Source organism: Anser cygnoides, chromosome 2 (genome assembly GCF_040182565.1).
Source record: "Anser cygnoides isolate HZ-2024a breed goose chromosome 2, Taihu_goose_T2T_genome, whole genome shotgun sequence".
NCBI classification, from domain to species: Eukaryota; Metazoa; Chordata; class Aves; order Anseriformes; family Anatidae; genus Anser; species Anser cygnoides.
Genome location: NC_089874.1, coordinates 158,301,656 through 158,317,777, shown reverse-complemented (window position 1 = coordinate 158,317,777; position 16,122 = coordinate 158,301,656). Strand labels below are relative to the sequence as shown.

Below are 16,122 nucleotides of genomic sequence, written 5' to 3'. Positions count from 1 at the left end.
TGTACAGATGTCCGGCATGAGTACTCTGCCCATATAATTTTTCCTATGGGTATTTTAACATTTTTTTTTCTTACCTTATGTCTGTAGGGAGAGCCTGGCCCACGAGGACCACAAGGCCAACCTGGACTTCCTGGACCTCCAGTAAGTGGTTTATCTCACTTCTTACAAGCCCCAGAAACTGAAACTCAGGCTGAGCTGAGGGATACATGCAAAATCTTATACATTATTCGGGCACTAAGAGCTTAAACAGTGCCCCCAGCCTTCTGTTTTTTTCACTGGAGAGAGAAACTCTCCTGCTGAGATGGCCACTCTGAACGTATGGAGGTGGCACCCAGGACATGGGCAGGCATGACACAGAGGTATACATTTCCTCAAGGCTGTTGTCCTGCAGAAGCTGATTCTTTTTCCATTTTTAACGTCCTGAGGAGCTGAATGAGTATTCAGCACACCTCAGAGAGGAGCCTCGCTGGTAGCCCGTAAGCCATCATAGAACGATGGGCAAAGAATGGTTGCTGCAAATGATTGCTTTATGCCACAATGTCTCAGTAAAATTTTTTTTGCATATGAAGAATAAGAGATGTGTGTTTGTGTTTCAGCAGGGAATACAACACAATATTTGCAACAATTTAGGCACTCCAGTATTCTTACTTTTCACTTGATTGTGTCTTCTTCCAGGTACATTTTATAACCCAGCTCTGCAGGAAATCTCACTTCAAACTATCACTGCTGCCTCATTTGCACACACTCTGTATTTCCTTGTTTCTGAATTGTTTGTTGCGTTTCACCGTTGATTGGGTTTTGTAAAATTGATGGCATTGTGAAGATGCATTAAGTAGGTATATCTGGCTTTAACTATGTAATTGTGTGCTCTGGATTTAATCAGGGCATTGTCACTTTTTCTCTATCCTGTTTTCTTATTCTCTTCTGCTCACAGGACAATGTAATTATCAGTTAAGAATTGTCTAGGTAGCCATTCAGTAGCGGTAGCCCAGAAAATGGTGACATAGTTCATTAGGTGTTTGTTTGTTTGTTTGTTTTTAACTTGGTTAACTTTCTAAAAATATATTCACTTTTAAAGGGAGAGGCTGGTCCAGAAGGCAAGCCTGGAGTCCCGGGTTTACCAGGTCAAAGGGTGAGTTGCTCTTTTTATTTAATGTATGTCTCAGTGTGCTGAGGACAGCTGTGCTCAATAAGTATTGGTACTTTGACTCACCTTACATTCACTTTTCTACTTATTTAAGGATCTGTGAAGCCTGGATCCTTTCTCTTATTACTTCTTTATGGTCCAGCAACTTTCAGTACCTCTTGGTATGAAATTCCACAAATTTGTATGCAGTGCCCAGTGGGACCCTGGGAAATTTTCTTGTAATTTCTTCTCCTCTCTTTGTGTCTGCTCCTTGGTGCCAAGAGGATTCTTGATCCTATTCCCCACACAGACACTTTGGAGCTTCTCTATATACTAATGATTATCAGAGGTTAAAATAATAGGTTTATTTCCCACTGACGTGTACCTTCTAAAGGGATGCTCCTGAGTCACACATGGCCATATGATTAGTCTTTTAAAAACAGAGCAAAACACCTTTAGGAAAAGCAATGAGTGATAGGAAAGATCAAAGAAGATATCTTCTGGAAATAGATTTTGATCACAGACAAATAGTCCCTTGCATCATATTTCTTGGTAAATTGTAGAAAAGCATAAAATCCAGCAGAGCCTCCCATAAAAGTCTCATAGAAGCTATCTATGAACTTGCCAAGCCTTGTGAACTGACCTACAAAATAATTTATTTTTAGGTGGAAAATGGGTTGGAAGATTCCTAAAAATGTAAAAATGGAGTGCAGTTTTCCTGCGAATGAAACTTGAAATAGTTTTACCCCTGTTAAGATATGATTCTGAGTGTGTAGAGCCTCTAGTAAGATGGACAGGTTGAAATTTCAGATAAATGCTGTTGTCTTGGAAGTCAAATAAATCCAAAGACACTTACAATACTTAATATAAATTGAAGCCATTGTTTTTTTGTTTGGTCTGTACTCAAAAAGAAGCTCCCACAAAATACTGGTGTACCATTCTCCACGCGGAGGTTAGATAGTTTCTTCTTGGGTTTTGTTTTGTTTTCTTGTTTTTTGAAAAGACTTTCTCTGACTCACAGCTATATGTTGAAATATTCGAGTACTGATAAAAAGGAAATTTCATGATGGGCCTGATCGTATCACATGAATGCTCTGAGCCTGCCTTTCCTTGCTTCAGCCCGTTTGTAGGAAGAACATCTCGTCAAGCGATAGATAAGGGTGGGAGTGGGATACGTGCTTAACCTTTGTGGAGACAGTCACTTCAGTCTCAGTATTGGTGTTTGATGGGTTACTTTTTTAGGTAGTCACAGAGACTTGATTGTAGCTTAATCCATGAAGGAGGTCACGGGGGTTGCCTGTAATTCTTGGCACTTGAGTCAGCACCAGTGGTGTTAAAAAGTGGGTATGAGAGCCCTATTTGTGGGCATGTTAGGGTAATGGACAGAGGACAATAGAGGGAGGAAATACGTTTTGGTAGGTGGGTTTCTATAGGCTTCCAATTGAATTGCATGATGTTGAATAGAACTGTAACCTTGGCTTTTAGGAATCTTCTTCCAGAGAATATGGTGACTGCAGTCTTACATTAGTGCCACAGCAGAAAAGGGCATTTATTTGCTTTCTTGTACTTTTCCATTGCTTAGAAAATATCAGCTAATGGCTTTAGCAAATAACTCTGCTGTGCTTTACTTATGAGTTGACAAGTTCTGAATTGTCCTGATTTTAAAGCCTGCTGTGAAACATTGTTTCTTGAGTAAGATTAATAGAGCGTATTAGCTGAGTAAAGGACAGTGATCAGTCAGGGTCTGCGACAGGATACGAAATGCTCCTGCTAATGATCATTTGATTAGAGATGTCATTTGATACATACTGTGTTTGAATGTTTCCCTAGACTCTGTTGTGTCTAGCTAGTTAGACTTCTCCTAAGGGTCTTTATTAGTCACCAGGCATCTTAGGTGGTTAGATATATTTTTTTAATTAAAGGCTGTTATTCAATGACGGAATACCTGGGATGAATCAAAGCCTTGGGCTTGGTGGATATACATGGATAACCTACAGATGTTGGAGAAAGAACGGATTAGCAGATGCTACTGATTCACCATTAGTACAGTTCTTGCCAAAGCACAATTCCAGGCATTGATTACCATTTTACCTAAATTTTGCTGCAAAAACAAATATTTCTCTAAACAGATTTAGAAGTTACAATGCCAAGAGCAGTAATCATCTCCTGCTCCTTCTCCTTCTCTGAAGCTACAGCTCAGATCTGCAGTGATTCTTCTAGCACACACCCAAACAAAAAGACTTTCTAGCAGCGTAGCCCAGCAATGAGGACATGGCCTGGGTCATGATGCCACAGTTTCATTTGTAACTCCGGACCTGGCTTGTTGGAAGACACTGGCCACATCTCTTCACCTCCGTATCTGCTGTATATAGGGGTAGGACTGTAAGGTTATACAAGTATGCGGGCAAACCAAACAGAGCCAAAGCAGTGGTGTGAGCATTGGTTTGTTTAATACTAAGCACGTTTACCCGCACAATTTCAGGTCATGCCAACTAGACTTGTAAAAATGAAAGAAGAATTTCTTTACTCGGAGGGTGGTGAGGCACTGGCATAGGCTGCCCAGAGAAGCTGTGGATGCCCCATCCCTGGAGGTGCTCAAGGCCAGGCTGGATGGGGCTTTGGGCAACCTGGCCTGGTGGGAGGTGTCCCTGCCCATGGCAGGGGAGCTGGAATTAGATGGGCTTTAAGGTCCCTTCCAACCCAAACCATTCTGTGTTTCTATGATCTGTGATCTTTGCATGTGGAGCTCAGGCCTGTTGGATTTATTAGAATAGGCATAGCTTTCTTCATTGTGGTGGGGACAGAAAGTCAGACATAGCCAGAAGCAGATTTGGGTCCCTTTCCCTTTTTGTTAGCAGATCTGTGCTGAACAGCTGAAAACCACTAAACGTCTACTTGGCTGGCCCCTCTGCTGTTTTATACAGCTGGACTTTCAGGATATGATGTTACGCCAGTTTATATCTCCTGAAAATTTCATTCATAAGGGATTTCATAAGTCTTCTGCAGTAATACTGTGATTCTGTGAATACCTTGTAACTAACAGGACAGATTACAGTGCAAGATTAAATTCCAAGTTCTGATCTGCTTGACTTCAGAGCCATCTCAAGTAGCATGCTGCAAGAGGGGCTGATATAAAACAGTTGCTGTTCTGCAGTATGATTCAGGTTCTGTTTGGCTGTATGATCCTCAACTGAGATTTAGGTGAAGATGGTGCACACACACACTGAGCTCCTGTCCTGACATGCATATGAATATGCAACCATTTGCTGGAGTTCTTAGAAGGCTGCAGTGCTTTAGTTAGCTGTAACGCAGCTGGAACGGACTACTAATGGACTAAAGATTTTTGGAACCATTTCATAGAGGAATTCATTCATGCCTCATAACATGGTCTACTTGAAATGAAAAGATTTTGAGATCTGTGAGTACAGAGTCATCATTGGATGATGTTAGAAATGTGATGCAGGAGCCACCTACACAGTGTATATGAGGTTTCACAGAAGATGACATAGTCATATGGTGCCAAATACCCTAATGACAGTTTGGCCAACAGGAGTACGGTTATACATTTCAGAAAGACTTCTAGGAAAGAAGGAGGTATGATATTCTTTTGGCATGAACTGCTGTTCCTGTTCCTGCTGAAGAAATAAAAGAATATACGGGTTAGTACATTTGGCAGAAAACAAGGAACGTTCTTTAACGAGTCACCATTTGTGTTATAGGAAAGATAGTGTAGATTTAATTTCTTAAGATGGTTCCTGCAAATTTAATCTTTCTTTTAAATGCATTTGCGGTACTTTTTGGCCAAAATAAAACTTTTTCAATTGCCCCTGCTTATACTGAACATTTCTTGGAGCAGTTGCAGAGTCTTCTGCTAATGTTTGACACAAATATGACTGAATAACCAGGTGGGGTGAAGAAGCCTTGTCATCAGGGCTTCTGATGGTCCAGGACTTTTCTGGCCTGGGTAATACAGATAGCTTAAGACCATGTCTGTTGCTTTTTGAGGACTCACCACCAAACCAGACTTTCTGTCTGCAGATACTGAGAACCTTAGATAAGGCCTAGCCATATCCAGCAGGTCTTCTCCAAGCAGATTTGAGCACCACAGTGCGTTCTCAGACAACTTTCCACAAGTTGTGGACAAGAGATCAGCATGCTCACGGCTGCTCTTGAAAGCACAGATGTAACTGGTGCATCCCAGAAAGTGTGCCTGAAGGCTGGGAATCACTGCTCAGCAGGAGGGCGAACTCTGGGGGAGCACGTGACAGTCTGAAGAAGACACTACCAGACCCTAGTTGGCATTAGAAAGTGAAGGGCTCCTAAGGTGATGCAAGAATGTGCCTGAGTGTCTTCCTAATATTTTATTTAGAAAAATTAAATGAGACGTGTCTGACGGAAGAGAGTGGAGGCAGTGTTGTACTCTAAAAAAAAAGTAAAATAAAAATGATGGTATTGTAGTGATCTTATTGCCAAATTTATCAGAAGCTCACCTTGCTATCTATGAACCTCTTCCTCCTGCAGTCCATTCCCAGGAGCTCCAATACGGACAGTGCATTTTCAATGTAATTGTAATAATGCACACTTGCAGGTATAGATTTTAGACATGAAAAGCTAATCTGCGGGCTGCTTACACCTTGTGGAGCTGCCCAGTACTGGCAACACACTAAGGAGAGCATAAGCTGCGAAGACAGAACATCTTTCAAGCATTTAAAAGAAGCTCTCTGTTAGTCTGCTTTAGTTGCAGGTCTTGAAGTCCTTTATGGGCATAGAAAAAATGTGCATGATCTCCTCAGTACATCTGCTGAAGTGCTAATCTGACAATTCACCTCTATCCTTTGTTCCTATCTGGGGAGGAGGATGTAACAATTCCAGCCTGAATCAGGCAACTGGGTTATATTCATTTTATTAGCCAGCTGCTTCAAAGTGCCTGGCACCTAATGGGTATATTATGACAATGATACGCTCACATCAAGCACACACAGTGCAAAGAATGAAGCTTTGCTGTTCTCATCTGTCCTGTAAGACTTTCGAGTGATAGAGAGTACTGTTTCTCTGATTTTACTAAACCTGCCTGAAAAAGAGAGTCTGGATTCATTTTTTTATTTTATTTTTTTATTATTATTTTTCCCCTCTCTTCCTGTCTTTCTTCTCCTGTAAAAAGGAAGAGAATTGAAGTGCTTTGATTCTACTCTTTTTGACAACTGGTCTACTGAATTTTGTTGGAAATCAACCCAACTTTCCGTGCTTGTAGAAACAAATGGTGCAGCTGTCTGACATGCTCCTGAAAAGCATGCAAATATTTGGGTAAACTAACCTAAATGTGGGGTTCTTCTGAAGTGTGCTAGCATTGCTAGCAGGTCAAGGGAAGTGCTCCATGCTGGTGCAGCCTCACCTCAAGCTCTGTGTGCAGTTTTGGGCACCACAATATAAGAAAGAAAGAAAATGGTTAGAGAGTGTCCAAAGGTGGGCTACAAAGATGGTGAAGGGTCTGGAGGGGAAAACGTGTGAGGAGCAAACTGAGGTGCCTTGGTTTGTTCAGCCCAGAGCAGAGCAGGCTGAGGGGAGGCCTCATGGCGGCCTGCAGCTCCCTCACGAGGGGAGCGGAGGGGCAGGCGCTGAGCTCTGCTCTCTGGGGACAGCGACAGGACCCGAGGGAACGGCATGGAGCTGGGACAGGGGAGGGTCAGGCTGGGTGTGAGGGAAAGGTTCTGCACCCAGAGGTGGTCAGGCACTGGGACAGGATCCCCAGGGCCGTGGTCACAGCACTGAGCTGCTGGAGTTCAAGAAGCATTTGGAGAATGCTCTCAGACCCATGGTCTGATTTGGTCTGTGGTCCTGTGTGGAGCCAGGAGTTGGACTTGATGGTCCTTGTTGGGTCCCTTCCAATTCCAGATATCCTATGATTCTATGGAATTTCTTGGATTTGAAGAAAAATTTGCCTCATAGTGAAATGGTGCAAATTCATTCAAATGATTGAAATTTCATAAGGAAACCAAGAGAAAACATCTATTTATCCTATAAGAGTACTTTCTACTTAGGCATGAGGTAACAGCTACCTAGACCCACTGTGATTTTGGTGTGTGGTATTTCAGCCTAGTTTTCTAGATTTGTATTGTCAAAATTTTCCCATGCTCAAAGAACTGTCAGCACACAGCACTAAAAAATGCATGAGTCTCATAGAGTAGTAAGAACAGTCTTATGGAAAAAAATCTTAATGAAAAACATCTTTAAAAATTATATTCTTTAATGAATGTCCTTATCCATGGTTAAGACTCCAATGTACCCAAGTCAGGTAGATAAGTAATAATAATTCCCCTTTTTTCATCTTTTTTGGTGCACAAGATAATTTATGCACAGTCGAGTACAGAATGAGAATGAGTTGGATGTCAAAACAGAGATAACATAAAAAATTTACTGCAAGGCCTTTCTTTTGTGAGTGAACTGCAAAGTTCAGCATTGCATTCTGTCAAGTTGGAGGCAAGAGGAATGAGGGCAACTCCAGGAGTGAGTTACCAAGGGGTGTCTTCTGCATCCTTAATTCAGCTGTCATGTTTCAGCAGGTTTTCATGTGCATGTGTCCACATCCCTTGGATGTTTATCCTTGAAGTCAGAGCAGCACAGAAAGCTTAACAGACCTTTCTTGACTCTTTACAACTAGATTAACAAGGCTGTGAGCCTCAGTAACTGCTAGATATTTGTTTTACCATATAGCCTAAAGGGTTCTGTTAAAACTGGGAACTACTGGGTTCAGGGCACACCCTCCACTCAGAAGAAATGCGTTAAAAAAAAATAAACACTTGCCAATACATGAAAGGTTTGTCCCCATTACCTGTAATGGGAAAGATAAATTTCTCAGATCCCTGGAGGCTGTTGAGCTCTTCCTTGTGTTTTTTGATGGTAGGGCAGAAATACAGGTATTTGGCTTTCCCCCTCTTGACCTCTGTCTCCTGTTAAAGACGGTTGTTGCATATGATGTTTCTAGTTTGGCTGTCATAACTTGAAACGGGCAGTGAACAGTGTTTAAACTCTTATTTCTCTGTGTATGAAGTGCTCTTAATTTGAGCAACCTTAGACTTGCAAGGTACATGGGAAAAAAAAAGTTCGTATTTCCAGAGAGAGATGTGCTGCGTTAGGTAAATAAGCCAGAAGAGGAAAAGCAGTTTGCCCAGCAAACTAATCAGACTTTTTCTGGAAAGAGACAGTCCCAAGATGTGACTTCTTTCAATGTCTGTAAGTCCTAATAACCCTTATTTATCTGTCACAGCAGCCCCCATAATCACCCATAGGCAGGCCAGTCCCAGTGGTGTTTACATGCACATTTAGATGCTCCTGCTTCTAAATTTACTGTCATTGTCCAATACATACAGAGCCTGTAAAAACATGGTGCCTTTAGGGAGTTCAACCATTGCTTGCAACTGCTAGATTTCGTCTGATAATGTAAAGGTAAAGGGACAAGGCTGAAAGAGCTAATCCTACATCCCACCTAGCTGACAGAGAAAACAGTTGGCATTTATGCTAGCAGTCATATTAATTCACAGTTAAGGGGTTTTTCTATGTACTTTGTACCAAAACCTCTGTTCCTGGGGCCAAACCTCAGTGAAAACCATGCTATGAGAATATGTAGCTGTTCAAGCTATCGGACAGCAAGATAAGAAACAGTCTTGAGCTATGATACTTTTCAAAATTTCCTCTCTAGCAGAGCAGAACCAATATTTCCCCCTGGTTTCATGTCTTCTGTATGGTAAAGATATTTCCAGTGGTTAGTTGTGTTTGTATGTATTTGTGGGTGCTTGAACTGTTCGGGTGATATTGCCTGCCCTTGCAAATTTCAGCAGTGCAGAAATGGGGATGTAAGTAAATGAACAAAAGGAAGGAAGAAAGGATTGATGGTGTAGATTAAATCCAGAGTGAAACTGTAATTGTCAGTGAGGTAAATATATTCATTTCCAATAAAACACATTTTTAACTGTGCTATTATTCAAATTGCTGATAAAAGCAAATAACATATATTTCATATATTCAAAGCGTACACATTCTTACACACATAGCTGATTCTTGCCATAAGTAACAGAGCATAATTGCTAGTTTTGTCTGTCATATTATTAGGTGATGTGACATTTCACTGAGCATTGCTCTCATAGGTATAATTTCTCCCAGCAAGTATTTCTGTACTTTCCAGACAGGTTGTAATATTATGGAGCAACCCTGTTGTAGTTTGATTTTGGCTAACCTCTGAGTGGCCAATATGTTCCCTTCACAATGGGAAATGCGCTTTCAGCCTCTCTGTCAGTATAATTATGTGCTGCTCTAAGGGATTTCTCGGTGTTTTGAAAAGCACCGAAGTTTCTCAGTGTTATACCCAAGAAAAGGATAGACTGCTTTCACATCTGTTATTGCAGCCGCAGATTAGCATGCCTGGCCATTTGTGTGGAAGCAGAAGAGCTAGTGTATACTTATCTCAGGTGGCAAAATTTGTCCTTCCTCCCTCTTCTCAGCTTTTGAGATCACTTTGGGAACGAATTGGAGCTGCTACCTCCTTCCTCAGGTTCCCCAAGTAATTTTTCTGATGCCACCAATTTTCCAAAAAAGTAGTGTATCCAGAAAACTACATCTGGATAATGCCTGTAAGTTATAAAGTTACTAAAGTCACATCCTTGTGGACCACTAAAATAAGGTCTATATGTACTACTTGATTGGAAGGTTACAAGTCTCAATGGGATTTTGTTGTCCTGAACACCAATGTAAGCATCAGTCATCATGGTTTTCATGTAAAGTACATCACAGGGTGTATTCATGCTCTCCCAACTTTCAATACCTGATTTGGGGTGACTGCTCAAGGAAGCTAATTCCCTTATGCTCTTTCAAAGGGTTATCAAAATGTTTGTCAGGTACATATCAGGTTCCTTGTCTGCATTTAACACACTGTCTGAATTAATGTCTCTAAATAGAACTGAAGGAGATGCACAAACATTGTAAGGGGAGGTACAAGATGCAAAAACATCCAGTAAGCAACAAGGTCGGTGGGACATAATGGAAATAATAATACTGTGTTTTCTGCTGCCCTCAGTGTTGTAGCTGTGGAACCAGACGTCTTAACACATGGTTCCCACGTTGATAGAGAGCTGGAGGTGAGATGCTTCTTGTGTGCAGTCATACTCATCCTCCATGTCTGGCCCCACGCATCACAACCCTGTATATTCTATTCATATACTTATCTATTTAAATGAGTTTTTTAAGAGGGTGTCTTGTGTGGTCTCACTGCCAGTTGGCAACATGAGTCTCTAACTAGGAAATGTGTTGATTCATGTGGTGACAGGGGTCCTCCAGGTTAAAATGGGCTTTGACAAGGAAAGAAGTGATGGATGTTGGAAAAAGGAGAAGGAGCACTCATGAATAGTGCATGTACTTGAGAGCATTATGAACATTCCTGCTGGTATCGGGGTCCTGGCAATGACTGCAAACTCTTTCTGGTACCCAAGGACCTCATAATTGTTCCTTTAATATTCATTCTTTATATGAGAGCTGATATTTTTATTATGAAAAAAATAAGGAGAAGATCAGATTCTGACACCTCAACTAACAAAACTCAGTCAAGATTTGGTAAAATGTGATGAAAACTTGCTTTGTTTGTGATGTGTTAGCTGTTTCACTCATTTAAGTCAACAAGAATTATAGAAATTGTTTCTGGATATTTCAGTAAGGAAAAATACAGGGAAAATTACATATCTGACTTACACATCTGTATGACAAATCACATCATCAGTCACACGAAACTTGCTTAATTATAATATCCTTCTAAAAAGAAAACCAGTTTGGGTGAGAAGTAGAAATGAGGAAAAAAATCACTTCTCTGACTTTCTGGTATTTACATGATTTATCTTGTAACCTCCTAGCATATTATGAAAAATCTCAGAAGTACTAATGATTCAGTATCTATACATGTCAGGGAAGGATAGATTATTTTTACAAGAAAGCTGAGTCACAAAATATGTGACTTGCCCAAAGTAACACAGCAAGTAAGCTACTGAGTTGACAAAGAAACCAAACTTCTGCCTGAACTCCAGTATTTCAGGCATCCTTTCTCCATCCTTTCTTCCTCTTTTTTTCTCACGTAGGACATTTTCCCTGTGAACTAGTTGAGATCAACACCATAGGGAACACAGGTGAAGGAGCATCCACATGGGTGCACTATTTTCTCAAGGGTTTGCTCCATGTCCTGGCTTATCCTTCCCTTGCACTGCTGAAGCTCTGCTGCTCCTCTGGAGGAAGTTTTTTTTCCTTGCAGAGGAATCAGTGAGCTCTGTCCCTTGGTGATAATGCCAGCTCCAGTTAGAAATGTCTCATGAATTCATGTTTTCTGGCGTAGGGATTGTGAATCTTTTATATTCATCCATGTACCAGAGTTCTTAATTATTTTCTTTATGCATAAGGCAGTGCAGGGAGCACAAGGGACAGTGCTTGGCTTGGTTGGGGAGGGGTGAAGGTCTACACTGGTAGCAGAGAAAGCGCCTCTTATTGTGTCTGCACTGGGTGCCTCCCTTGGCTGTATCTCAGCACTGTCCCTTCTCTGATCCTCTTTGGGCAGCACCCAGGTGTCATTGCAGAGTGTGGGAGGTCAAGAGAAGCAAGAAACCAACCTTCACCTGTGGGGGCGACGGTTACACCCAGGCTTGGTGAGGCTTGGTAGATCTGAATTTACAAGGAAACGAGAAAGAGAATTTGAATTTCTGGCAGCATTTGGGAGGCAATAATTTCCAGATATGATCTGTGTTAGGACCATATGTCATTCTGCTTCTTGGTGCACATACTTGGGTGGCAGGAACCACACGGACCACTGGAGTTGCACATCCAAACAGTGTGTGCTGCATTCATTTCTAGCACTTACGTTTTGTATACCCATGTAACGGAGATTTACCGGTTTGGGGGTAGAAGTTTTTGGAAAGTCTCAGTAGCAATTTTTCCCTTGCTGTCTAATATTTGCTCTTCTGTTGAACACATAGGGTAAGAAGGGGGAACCTGGATTCCCAGGAATCAATGGTCTAATTGGCCCTCAGGTAAGTGGCAATTTCTTCATTTTCATATAATATATGGGAAAATGTATTTTTTTTTTTGGCACCAGGTATCTTGGAACCACAATGCAGCATGCCATGACCTTGTTCTCTTCTCATCTGTACTATCTTTGAAACTTTGAAGCTGTTTCTCCTTTAAGATCCAAACTGATTTACCCTGATGTTAATGAGAGAAGAGTCTGCCTGTCTGGCAGCAATTACATTTACCTTCCACAGTTTTTCAGCGTCTTTGTACAGGGGTATAAAGAGGTGTTTTGTATGTGATTTTCCCATTGCTTTTGCATGCATCAGTATCATTCCACAGGGAAAGCAATGACATGTGCTTTGTAATATTTAGGACAGTGCCTGAGCTAATTGTTGGCCGTGTGAATTGGCAGTTGCAGATATATCTCCTGTGCTGCAGTCTTGAGGGAAAAAACAGTTTATAGGTATTTGCTTTTCAGAAGCACACTTCTTTGCAGACCCTTTTTTTTTTCTTTTTTTTTTCCCCTTTGCACACCAGTTTTTGTTTTGGTTTGGTTTGTTGTTTTTTTTTTTTTTTTTTGTTACTTTGATGGTCACATTTCTACTTCTTATAGGGGGTCATGAGTTGGCTTATTAGGGAAGATAGAGACAGAGGCTTAAGACTTACATTTATTCTCCTAATGCGGGATGATGTGGAGAATGTTTAATGTTCATGACCCCTTATTTCTATTTTTTTTAAGCTTCTGTCAAGATAATGTTCCAACTTGCACCATCTGTAATGTCTTCATAAGAACAAAATAGTGCTATGTGTGTCATGTATTGTCAAGGAGGGTTTGTCTCCACCTTGGAACAACCCATGCTGCCCTGTGTTGTTATAATACTGGCACTTGCCTCCAGCTTGGCTTCTTCTAACTTTGTAGCCAAATTCAGTTGACCCAAGTCACTGTGTGGGGTCATTCCTTGTAACGGGAAAAATATCTTTGGGAATGTCCTTAAGCAGGAAAGGTGCAAGCTCACTTTAAGCTGACCACTCACGAGCAAACTGAGTATTTTATTTGTTCCCTTCTCAAGCTAACGATCCGTGTCTTTGACTTTGGGACTTTGTTACAATAGTCAGTTAAGTTTGGAGCATGAATGAAGAACCTCCATTACTACAGCTGTTGGTGACGTATTGCAATGAACAGCACACAGCTCGACAGCAGATGCTGATTTTTCATTTATTTCCTCTGGCAAGCTATTCCCTTGTAACCAGGAAACATGATCTAGAAATGGATTCTGCAGCAGACGTTTAGCAATGAGCTGTTTCCATGTCTGCGGAGGCCGTCAGTGATGCAATCCAGGGTTTGCCGATCCTGTGCGGGTGAGGACCCTTGTGTCCAGCTGGGAACTTTGCCCTGTCACACCACCCGATACTGATCTGCATATTTTTAAGACTTTTTAGTTTGGTACATTATCTGGTTTGTAAATATTTCAACAGCAGCCTTCAAGAGGAATGAAGGCATTATTTCTGATGGATTTAATTTTGTTATTTTTTTTTTCCACTGGATAATATTAAAAGGTCCCCTCAAGCCTTCTGAACTATGTGTATAGCCACTAGAAGAGGGTTTTCCTTGCTTTTGGGTAAGATTTGTCTCCTTGCATTAATTCTGATACATCTAACTATCCGTCCAAACAATGTCATACTTCCTCAGCTCAAGTTCTCTGGAACTTTACAGAAATATATATATGCATATGTTAGCAATTTCATAACATATCTGCGAGAACTGCTGACATAGCAATAAGTAGTTTTCCTTTCAGCACAGGCTAAATAAAGTTTTCAAATTTTATGTTAATTAAAGCTGCATATAGTGCTAGCCCCATTGAGGGATACTTAAATTGACTCTTCCTCCAAGCTAACTCTAAGGATGGAAAAAAATTTTCCTATTCCTGCAGTGACATGCTGTCCCCAATATATTACTGCAGATTTCCATATTTCTGTTGGAGAAAGTGCTTACGTCCAACTTGTGACAAAACTACTTTTCAGCTTAGAAGCAGTTTTTATGACATTAGGTTTCTAAGCACTTTATCAGCATTTCTCTCTCTTTTCCTTTTTTTTTTTTTTTCTTCTCCATTTTATCTTAATCACCCTATGCCCCCAAAATACGCAAGAAAAGAAGTGGTTTCCTTAGGCTGTAGTTACAGAGAGATTCTTCCAAATGATTTATGGAAGTCTGGGTCACCTGTTCCTGTGCCATCTCCATGGTTTTGAGGACCAACAGATTTGATTTGCCCATACATTAACTAGGTTAGGACACTAAAATAGCCTCCCTTCCTCTGCTATTTTAAATTTAAATACAGTTTTGTTTTCTGACCTGTCTGCCCCCATGGACAGCTGTACAGGCAGAAGAAAGGAACAGAGATAGGAGTGAAGAAGCCGTGTTGTTACTGAAACACATAGAAAAGGCCCCAAAAGGGTGCCAATAGATTCTTACCCCCCATATTCTGTGTATCCGAGGAAGTCTTAGGGAAAGGTGGTCCAGCCTCTTCATTACTGTGATTACTTCATTACATGATGCTGGCTTCTCGGCACCTTCAGAGAGATAATGAGTTTTCTCGTGACATGGTAGGAAAGCCTTCCTCCTATGGAGGTGCAGAGGAGGATGGGGCTGAGTACTGGGGTGTTCACAGTGAGATGTCTGCAGTTATCACTGGGCTTTGTCAGGTTCCCAGCGTGCCCAGTCCCAGTAAGAAGCCACAGTAAGAATCAGGTAGAAATGCAAGGCAATCAACCTGCGGGGTACTCTGGAGCAGGGACAGCAGATCCAGTGACAAACCACAGCAGAAATGATGTCTGTCTGGCTCTTGAGGACCCTTGACTGGGCGTCTTCATATTGCAGAGTTAATTTAAGTGCCAAATCCTATGCAGCAGTGAGAAGACAACTTCTTAGCCAGCCTGGGGATGTTTTGTGACAACAAGGTAGCCACATTTTTGCCTTTCTTCTTACACGCCCCAACTCAAACTAAACTTTTATCCAAAAAGCCCTTTTGATTTTTTTTTTTTTCCTTCTAAATCTGCCTTGGTGGTGAGCCTGTCCATGTACTTGCTTGTTCCATGTTATCCAGTTAACACCCCTAAAAATGAGCACCTATTTTCGTGACCCTTACAAACGTTGCATCTTGCAACATCATTAAGCCCCAGAGTATTCACCCTGGAGCTTATTTCCCCTCTGGATATGAATGTTTTTCCTGCAGCAGAGACACAGACATCTGAGCTCGTAATGTGTTTGTGTTGTTATTATTTATTTGTACTATTTTTGTTTGCAGGAAACTTAATCATGGGCCAAGCTTCTATTGCAGTAGGCTGTTCGAATGCAGACTGAAAAATGAGCATTTCTGCAAAGTGCTTTCAGTCGAAACAGATGGATGAGTACCAAGCATGGCAAACAATGAGGCTGTGCATTTCTGCATGGTCGCCTGAGATCCCGATGTACCTCATCTGTCCCGTTGTTGGGAGGAAGAGTTCAAAGAAGGGGCTAAAGGCAGCTGATGAGGCACTTTGCAAATGCTTTTCTAGGCGTGAGGGATATCGTGAGGAGGCAGGAGATCCCCAGTTAGGCATGGTATGCCAGGTGAGCTGTGAGGGCTGCATTTGCTGGCTCAGCAAAGAAGGAATTTGATGCCCCGCTACCTGTCGAGGGCTCAGACACACTGAGCTGTCACTGTGTTACCAGGACTGGGATTCAGCTCCAAAAGCAAGTACGTGTTACTAGCAATTAAGGGCAGAGATGCATATGTCCATGCTCCTGTAACAGTTTGTCTAAGGTCCAGTTAATGCTGGTGGTGGAGCCCAGGCAGCCATTCAACTCTCCTGAAGCAGCTACTTCCAAATTCTCCACTGAGCCGCTTTCTAGGCTCCCTGAGCTGAGCAGGTGCATGCTGTCCACCAGCGGGAGGGCAAAATGATTCAAAACTATCTGAAATTTA

General features: G+C 41.6%; 1 protein-coding gene across 2 annotated transcripts in view; it reads left to right on the top strand.

Moving 5' to 3' along the window:
* The window catches only part of COL22A1 (collagen type XXII alpha 1 chain), a 233,608-nt gene that overhangs the window by 145,772 nt on the left and 71,714 nt on the right, over positions 1 to 16,122 (top strand). For both annotated transcript variants that reach the window (XM_066990776.1, XM_066990778.1), the window contains 3 exons: positions 88 to 141; positions 1,079 to 1,132; positions 12,127 to 12,180. In XM_066990776.1, the coding sequence (XP_066846877.1) occupies positions 88 to 141; positions 1,079 to 1,132; positions 12,127 to 12,180 (162 nt within the window). The remainder of the gene's footprint in view (positions 1 to 87; positions 142 to 1,078; positions 1,133 to 12,126; positions 12,181 to 16,122) is intronic.